This window comes from Austrofundulus limnaeus, unplaced genomic scaffold (genome assembly GCF_001266775.1).
Source record: "Austrofundulus limnaeus strain Quisiro unplaced genomic scaffold, Austrofundulus_limnaeus-1.0 Scaffold174, whole genome shotgun sequence".
Taxonomy (NCBI): Eukaryota; Metazoa; Chordata; class Actinopteri; order Cyprinodontiformes; family Rivulidae; genus Austrofundulus; species Austrofundulus limnaeus.
The window spans coordinates 439,860-449,121 of record NW_013952576.1 but is presented as its reverse complement, the minus strand read 5'-3'; the positions used below and the strand labels follow the sequence as shown (position 1 = coordinate 449,121).

At 35.4% G+C, this 9,262-nt stretch overlaps 2 protein-coding genes across 2 annotated transcripts in view; one reads left to right on the top strand and one right to left on the bottom strand.

Annotated features, from left to right (window-relative positions):
* LOC106524035 (RING finger protein 145) overlaps positions 1–2,908 on the bottom strand; it is a 14,242-nt gene extending 11,334 nt beyond the window's left edge. The window contains exon 1 of the mRNA XM_014017664.1: positions 2,738–2,908. The gene's annotated coding sequence lies outside the window, so the exon portion shown is untranslated. The remainder of the gene's footprint in view (positions 1–2,737) is intronic.
* Positions 2,909–3,395: 487 nt separating this feature from the next.
* ublcp1 (ubiquitin-like domain containing CTD phosphatase 1) lies at positions 3,396–9,067 on the top strand. Its single transcript, XM_014017663.1, has 11 exons — positions 3,396–3,536; positions 3,804–4,064; positions 4,234–4,325; positions 4,512–4,597; positions 4,705–4,820; positions 5,012–5,110; positions 5,325–5,362; positions 5,821–5,919; positions 7,360–7,476; positions 7,558–7,685; positions 7,830–9,067. Exons 2-11 carry the CDS (start codon positions 3,911–3,913, stop codon positions 7,855–7,857), a joined length of 957 nt encoding a protein of 318 aa, XP_013873117.1. The 5' UTR covers positions 3,396–3,536; positions 3,804–3,910; the 3' UTR covers positions 7,858–9,067.
* The last annotated feature ends 195 nt before the right edge of the window (positions 9,068–9,262 follow it).

Sequence of the window (9,262 nt, the reverse complement as noted above, 5' to 3'; positions counted from 1 at the left end):
GAATCTATGTGTTTGAAAGAGATTTACCACGAGTACAGTAGCTATATGAACAATTAACTAGTGCAGGTTGTAAACAGTGCATGCATCCAGTCATAAAGCCACCAGTTGTGTTTTTCTCTTATCAGCATTTTTAACTATCAATTAGATTTAATTTTCTTGTTGTTTTTTTTGTGATTTGATCATTCTGGAGTTAATCAGCAAGGTTTTTCAAGAAGGAATTTATTTGACAGGTAATAATTAAGGCATAAGTTACTATACAGATATATAGAAAACAAATATTAGTTATGAAATTGAGTTTATGTAACATATGTATAAAACTACTTGGCCAGTAAACTCAAAACATGAAACACAAGTAAGCACAAAAAAAGAAAAAAAAATACTGTCTGACATGCAGTGCATCTCATCACATTTTAAAGACATCCACTTTCTGAAGAATACACTATACTGTAAAATTTAGTACATTCAGCCATTTTGAAAAAGGAGAACTTCTAACTTCTTTCATTTAATGCATTCATGAGACATTTAACTTTTCTAAGAAGCTGAATGTTCCTTMTTTATTCCACTCTTACACACAGCATTGCTTTGCATTGGCAAATATAATCAGTCAATAATCAGTTTATGTGCAAATGTCTTTATGGCCTTTAGGTTTCTTCCTCCCACATTCAAACTAACAGAGCAAAACACGTGATCACGACATAAGCAATGTATACTTTGTGTAGAAACAGCTCCAGTTGTTTTTGATTAGTCTGATATGACTGAAAAAAATAAAATAAAATAAAATAAATTTTAGCCATTACATACGACGGTGCTAATGACTCTACTATTTTGCTAATACTCAGAAATTACTACAAAGTTTTGTTTAACCTATGTTTTTTACCATACAGATTTGTAATTTCTTTTGTTGTTGTAAGCTACAACAGTAAATCAGGCCGACCTTTTCAAGCTCCCCTAGAGTTTTGATAAATTAAAACAATCTCTTAATCACTTGCATAAGTAAAGCACAAACACCTAATGGAATTACAGTCACGATTTCATTTAACCTAACCATCAAAAATGATTAAAAGTGTCTCATAATAATTTTCTGTTTTCCTAAGACAACATATTTTCTTGCTTTGATTAGGTGATTCTGCTCCCATGAGTCTGCCCTAAACCATTCAAAACAAAGAGACTTAAGGACCTAAACCAAACGGTCCTACTTTAATCAACAGCATTATTCTATGATTTAAAATACATCTCAATTCTCTTTTAAATTAACAGAAATTTTGTGATTTTTTTTCCCCACCAACCTCTAAGTTTGTTGTTATCCTGGAGCTGTGGGACAGGATCCTAAGAACTTACATAACTGAATTCAGTGGCCAGAGACTGCTTTGGAAATCCTACATTATGTAACATACAGTCAACTACTGCGTGTTTATTTGTCTAAATCCATCCATGACAACATTTGGACTTAAACAGGTTTCACTGCAAGAAATATCAAAGTTGGTTTTAAGGCCACGCATATAAAAATAAAGCAATTTCTGTCTTATTTTAGTCACATAAACAAACCAGCAGGGAATCACAACGCTCATTTAGCTATAAACTAAAACAATAATCATTTTTCTATCATAGGTCATTCATTTGGCCAACTGACACATGTATTCTAATTTCTAACAATCTGAAAACTAATAAATCAATATTTTAACTAAGTTAAATTTAAAAAATGATCAAAAGAAAGTTAACCATTTAGAAGTAAACTGTGCCAAAATGTAGTGACAGTACTTTGGCTTGAATGAAGTACTTAAAAATTCAGGCTAAGCAGATCATTTTCATCCAAATAAAATATGAAAACTACAAAAATGGCTTTTGTGCTTTAATATGATGGTTCATTCTAAAAGTGCTGCTGAACAAGGTTTGGATATGGTCTTTTTTTTATTATGAGTTGCAAAAACAACAACTACTAAACTAAACTAAACAAGAGCTTATACATAACAGGACAGGTCACATTTTGAATAGTTATAATACAAAAATCTAGACTACAAAACACTATTTAATATAAGAATTTGTCATTTAGGTGCCAACATGTTTGGTCAATCCAATTGAAACAAATAAGAAAATATTCAAACACAGAAGCTAAATAGATTTCATGTAGCTATGCTTCTTCTTCTTTTTTATTTTTAATGTAAATCTGCACTGAAAATGAACGAGTGAGTGCTGCATCGACTCCTGTACGTGCCATGAACTCTAGTAACCCCTCCGTCTCGACAGGGGAAAAAAATCTCTAAGCTGCGCTGCAAGATAGAAAGCAACACTTTGCTAAGTAGATTAGTACGCACGTTTCCGTATTGTGTAGCAGGGACAAAACAAATGTACACCCTCGACTAGCCAATACGCAACCACAAAATAAAGGCCACGTTATGCACGCAAACGGGACTGAAATAAACAGAAGTGACAGTGAGAGTACGTGCTTTGTGGAGGTGATGAGCTGCATTGAGCAGGCGCTGGCGCAGTGGCAACAATTAAGCTAACGTGTAGCATTGGTGCCATTTAGCTAAATTACTAACATGAACATGMATGTATCGGTCCACAAACATTTACATAAAAGTTCGTGCATATTGAACTGTTTGTTATTTAGAGCAAAAATGATTAAATCCAATTGTGGGGGGAAGGGGGGGCAACACCAAAGCGAAACTAACAAGCAGATAGCGGCTAGTTGTTGTTGCGCTAAGTGAAGATTTAAAGCGTATAAAAGAGGACTTACTTTTTAGGGACGATGTTCGTAACTTTGARAAAGAGTTTCCGGGTGCCTGTTTGGTCGCGTATCGACCATTKTAGCTCGGCACCGCCCGAGATAACGGTCCTCCAGATGGGTGTGCTTCACAGCAAAAAGACGCGACCCATCCTGGCAGCCATTAACCGGAGCACTGGAGGATGTTCTGCGCATGCGCACTGGAGTCTGTCCCATTAAATCCGCCAGTCGCACAATTTTAATACAAAAAAGTAATAAAAATATTGTTTGATGTATATAAATATTTTTTTTTCAAGGAAAGGAATTTGTCAATGAATTTATTGACTGATAATACAGATATAAATCACAAAACTAAAATGGACAATTTCTAGCCCCCCAAAAATTAAAAATAAAATAGTGACCAAAATCAACAAGAGTTTCACGAAAAAAAAATCAATAAATAATAATAATAATAGTGTACAATTTTTTCAAATATGTTAAATATGTTAAACTATCAAGTTAATTACATTGTGTTTTGCTACTTTTATTAGTACAAAAGGATTTACTTTTTATGCAAATGCTATTTTTGCTTCTATAATAAACAAATTCATGAAGTAAACAAAACCTGTCTCTTCAGTCTCGTGCTGAGTAGTGGTCGCTATGGTAACTAAGCTTTTCTACGTCACATCCGGTAATGTTCGGGACGCCCGGAAGTGTCATGTTTGCGCTTGTCTATTAATGAAACTGAAGCTCCAAGTTCACTCATTCACTTACCCTTTCAGCGACATTTTGWTGCATTTGTTAAGCACTCAGTGTTAGCTTGTTCTGACAGGTAGGAACACACRAACTCTGGCTTGTATCAGTGAATATTAGCAAGTTGTCCCGGCGTGTTTTTACCGCCGCTAGGTGCAGTTAGCCATCACAGGCTAAAAGTAATCGAGGACAGTTAAAGTGTTCGCTCTGATTAAGTGTCTTTTGACTTTAAATACTCAGATAAACAACAGAGATGCGGCGTTTTGTTGTTGCTTTCCGTGTATTAATTGATTTAAGCTTTTCCTAACCACAGTCCCACTCCCATGCTTCCTCTTTCTGTTTACAGGGTTTGCATGTTTGACACAGCTCCAGGTTGAGGCGTGCTATTGTTGGCGTAAAGGTGAAGGTTTATGCTGCAGCCGCGTGTATGTGCGTGAAAAGCTCGTGTAAGCCATGTCGGTGTCAGTGATCATAAAGTGGGGAGGGCAGGAGTTCTCCATCAGTTCTCTGTCCGAGGAGGACACAGTGATGGACCTGAAACAGTCCATCAAGACTTTGACAGGGGTGTTGCCAGAGAGGCAGAAACTTCTTGGGCTGAAGATCAAAGGTAGGAGGGCGCTGCTATAAAATTAGAGGACACAATATTGATGCTTCATCTTATTTATGTGTGAGAATTAATGAAGGCTAAACAAATCCGTAACTGTGTTAATTTCTGATGATGCTGTATCGTTTTCTTGGCAATCATTCTGCCTTTGTTGTTTTGTTTCCTCCTTCAGGGAAACCTGCAGAGGATGAGGTGAAGCTGGGTTCTTTGAAACTGAAACCTAACACCAAAATTATGATGATGGGCACCAGAGAGGAAAGCTTGGTAGGTGGAAGGGAGAGAGCGGGGACGTTACTGTTACTGTCTCTATTGGTTAGAKATGAACAGGATGAGCAATGATTTCCCACATTTTGAAACAAATCACTGATCCTGGTTACTAGGTCATAAATTCATTTCTGTGAGTTGTGTAGTCTTCCATGATTGTTAAATGTGCTGATTTGTTCTGTAAAGGAAGATGTTTTGGCCCCTCCGCCAGAGAATGATGACGTCATCAATGATTTTGACATTGAGGAAGAGGTCATAGAGGTGGAGAACAGGTTAGATATTTTAATGTATATTTGATTAAAGAGTATTGGGAGGATCTGAGAAAATGTTACAATGTAAATTTGTATGTTTATGTCAATTTTTTTTCCTTTTTCTTTAGAGAGGAGAACTTGGCTAAAATAGCCAGAAGAGTAAAAGAATATAAAGTGGAGGAACTGAACCCTCCTAGAGAAGGCAAAAAACTCCTGGTGTTAGATGTGGACTACACACTGTTTGGTGAGTAAAGAAGAGTCTGACAGAGACGCTGCTCATTATCTCACTGCTGTGCTTTTACTTATAGATTCAGTGTTTTTCTGTCTGTAAAGGTTCACAAACTGTTTTGCCAAACAGAAATCCATCTCTACATTTCATCTTATCTGTGTTCTGTTTAATCTTGGACACTTTGAATCAATCCTGTGTGTTTTCAGACCACAAGTCATGTGCAGAAACGGGTCAGGAGCTGATGAGGCCATACCTTCATGAGTTTCTGACATCAGCCTATGAGGACTATGATATTGTCATATGGTGTACGTATCTGCTCGGCTCTTCTATTGGTTGGAATGAATATTGGAGGAAAGAAAACAAGGTTAACTCTGATTTTARTGTTTAATTCATTATCTGATCATTCAGGCCAAAATGACCATCTGAAATTAATCACCTGAAGGAACAAATGGTCTTCGTAGAAAAAATAAGTGCAACAAACTTGAGTTATTTTTTATTTTTTTCCCTGTTTTCCTGTAGCTGCAACAAGTATGAAATGGATAGAAGCTAAGATGAAAGTAAGTATTCCTGTTCGTTTTTGTTTGCAGAAAGACCAGCAGATTTCAAACTATTTTATTTTTTAATTTGTCAAATTACAAATGAGAATAAGTTTTTTTTTTTCAATCTTTCATCAGTCATCTTTTTGAAAGTCACTTCTTGTACTAGAAGTAAAGGAGTAGTTGTAGTAGTAGTTGTTTCTTGTACAATTCCAATTCAATTCAAAAATACTTTATTGACCCCAGAGGGAAATTAATATAAAAGAAACTCAAGTACAAGAAACAAAAGATGGAAATAAATCAAAATAAACTTTTAGTTAAATTTCTGCATAATGCTTTTATTCTAAATTACAAATCTTATTTTCTTTCATATTTTGCCTCAGCTACCCTCTTGCAGTTTCCTGTGCTGTACCATTGTTTGGCCACAAGGTGGCAGTGTTACACCACTTATATTAACCCAGCTGTTTGTGTCCATGCAGGAGCTCGGAGTGACAGATAACCCAAACTACAAGATTACATTCATGTTGGACAGCGGAGCCATGATCACAGTACACACCCCAAAACGAGGGGTGGTCGAGGTGTGTCCCCACAAAATGTTTCATGTATTACACCAGGGTAACATAAAAAGGATGTTGGATTATTTTTTTACTATCTTTTGTTGAGCTTTATATTGTGCCCTTAGTTGCACTTAATGACCTTTTTTACAGTTTAAACTAATTTATAAGATGCAGAGATTTTCATAAATACAGTAGTAATAAATTCTCTAACTAGAGAAATTGCATTTCCTGTGAAAATGCTAGTGTGAATGCTTCTTGCTGAAGACGTAAGCTGAACACTGCTGAAATCGAGCGGAACATTTTTAATAGCAAAAGTGTTATTGCAAGTTCAAATTTTAATAGTTGAAAGAAGCAAAAATGCCTAACTTTGCAGAAAAGAAGCAAAAAATATAGTTGAAAAAGCAGAAAACAGCTAAAAGCTAAAATAGCTAAAAAGAACAGAAAACATCTGTAAGAAGCATAAATATCAAATTCGCAGAAAAAAAGCTCAAACAGTAGAAAAAAGCAAAAAGAATAGCAAAAGGAAGCAGATCTATAATTAAAAGCTAAAATTAAGCATAAAATAAGCTAACTGTAGCATCCACAATTTGTAATTAGCACCCAAATAATGAAAAAAAAGTGAAATTAGCAGAAAAAAATGCAAAAATGTAAAAAAAAAAAAGTGTCAATTTGTAGTTAAATAACTAAAACAGCCAAATCTTTTAGTAAAATACTTCAAAAGTAGCTGGAAATGCTGTAATTAGCATAATGAAGCATAATGAGCTTAAGGTTGCAGAACTTAGCAGAGAAACRTTATATTAGCTAGAAAAACTGTGTATTTAGTTTAAAAAAGCTAACTTTAGCTAATAACAGCTAAAGTTGCAGCAAATAAATGCAAATAGCAGAATGCACCTGTAAGGAGCAGAATTAGCACAAATTAGCAAAAAAAAAAAAAAAGCACACAGGTAGAAAAAAGCTGAATTTTAGCTGAAATAGCAGAAAATAGCAAAAACGTAGCAAAAGATTCAGACAGGGAAATTAAAAAGAGCAGTATCAGACCAAAAGGTGTAAGGATCTGTAAAGATTTAGAAACATTTCAAAGGATTTTAAGGATGTTGAAAAAAGCTCCATTCATTTTCAATGGCAAAATAGTGGCTAAAAAAGTGAAATAGCTGAAAAAGTAAAAATAGCTGAAATACCAAAAGTCATAGCAGGATTGTCATAAATGAGCTGAACTTTTTCATACATGATTTGTTGAAATAGAACAAAAATTGTGGAACGAGTTAGAGTCCAAAAAACCTACGGAAGAAAAAATGATCTCAGTAGTGTGAATGCTATGAAGCATTCACACAGTTAGGATATTAGTGAATCMAGTGTTGATGCTAAAGACAGCTGCAGGAAAAGCATGTTCCCTTTTGGTGTTTTTGATTTGTGAGGTGATGACAGTGATTTTCTGTGTTTTGATGGCGTGCACATCTACAGGTGAAGCCGTTAGGTGTTGTATGGGGGAAGTATGAAACGTTCTACAACAGGAAGAACACCATCATGTTCGATGACATAGGGCGAAACTTCCTCATGAATCCACAGAATGGGTTAAAGGTAGCGTGGCACTTTTCCTTATTTTGCTGTCTTTGTGTTTTAATTTTCTACTGAAACTCACCTCGCGTAAACGTGCTCTAGATCCGACCTTTCATGAAGGCTCATCTCAACAGAGAGAGGGACCGAGAGCTCCATAAACTGGCTCAGTACCTGAAAGAGATCGCCAAGCTCGAGGACTTCAGTGGACTCAACCACAAACACTGGGAGAGGTAGGCGCCCAGATAAAATAATGAACGCTTGCAGGAACTGTCAGCTTTTTCCACGTTGCAATTAAAGCACCGAAAAGTGAATCAAAAACTACAAATTTACTAAAAAAATCCCAATTCTGTTTGCTCATTTGTGTGTTTTTGCAGATATTTATCCAAGAGGCTGCACCACTGAGGAAGGACGCCACTATCTACAAACTCCTGGGCTAAATGTAACCCCTCCTTTTTGTTCTCACCAACACACGTGTTTATCACAAGTTTATCTTTCTAAAATCACTACCAAAGCTCTAAACCTCAGAACTGACGTAAAATTCATAATTTAACATTTACATGTGCTCTATTTAATCCAAAACATTTTTTTCTATCTGTTTACATTTAATACCCTGACAGTGGCAAATACTACAAATGCGAAGCGTACATAAAATACATCTGCTCTCAAACTTGAATCCACCAGCTTCATGGTGGTCAGTCTCATGTCTAACATCGAAGTACATGTGATGCTTTACATCTGCTTTGTCTTCCAAATGGCCAGCAGCTCTGCCAGAAAACAGTTCAGTGAACTTTATTAAAAATTCAACACGTTCTTGTGAAACTGTCGAGCGCCTTTCGATACCGAGAAAGACTAAATCGAATTGCTACCTGGTTAAGGTCAGTAAGTGATGTCTTCCTCCTCTGGATGAAGCTGAAAGCATCAGGTTACAAAAATAAACTGTGTAAACTGACAAAGAATTACATAAAAAAAATCTAAAAGATACTGTTCTTAAAGCAGTAATTGAAATGGGGGTTATGTGGAGAACGGTTAATATCTTACCTGCTGTAGATTATTCTTTAATCAACAGCTGTTTTATATTATATGGTTATTTTTGAAGAATTTCTGAATAATGAAACACAAATGGCAGGAACTCTTTCTTTGTAGCCCAGGGCAGTGCCTGCAAGAAAATCACAATATTTCAAAAAGATACGGAGGCCCAAATTATCAGAATAAAAGGGGAACTTTGATTTTGACCCTGCACGGACTATTTGTTTGCTAATGAATCTTGTCAGAATTAAACTTTTATTTCTCTAAACCGACATTAGCTCAGAGAGCGTTTTACAATGGGTAAGATAATAAGCATCGCACAAAAAGTAAGGAAATATGTGTTTGGTTGATTATTTCTTTGTTACAACAATGCTTCTTGGTAATAAATCTTATTACTGCCAATCAGGTGCACCTGATTGGCAGCACCTGGGGGCACCAGCAGCTCTAAACAAGATTCAAGAACAGTAAAATTATGTTAAAAGGAAAAGCTGCTGTAATTTGAAGGGACTAGAAATGTTTGTTAAAACAAAAATCCAAACAAATTTGAAGGACAGATGCACTTCAGTCAAAGGTATAAGACCATGGAATAATCTGGAAAATTATTATAAAATTATTGGATCAATCACTTTGTTTAAAAATAAGATGAAACGGAAAGTGTTGAAGAAATATGAAATTGTTTAGTCTGTATTTGTAAGAGTTACTGTTTTAGGAGTGAACTCTTTTTGTTTTGTTTTATTATTTGTTTTTTTTTTAAATAGGTGCAGATATAAGATTTTTTTGT

Excerpts from the sequence above, each read along its gene's own strand:
- ublcp1 (XM_014017663.1), top strand. The coding sequence starts at position 3,911 with ATGTCGGTGTCAGTGATCATAAAGTGGGGAGGGCAGGAGTTCTCCATC. Across the intron at positions 5,111-5,324 it reads CTATGATATTGTCATATGGT|CTGCAACAAGTATGAAATGG; the intron begins GTACGTATCTGC and ends GTTTTCCTGTAG. Across the intron at positions 5,363-5,820 it reads GGATAGAAGCTAAGATGAAA|GAGCTCGGAGTGACAGATAA; the intron begins GTAAGTATTCCT and ends GTGTCCATGCAG.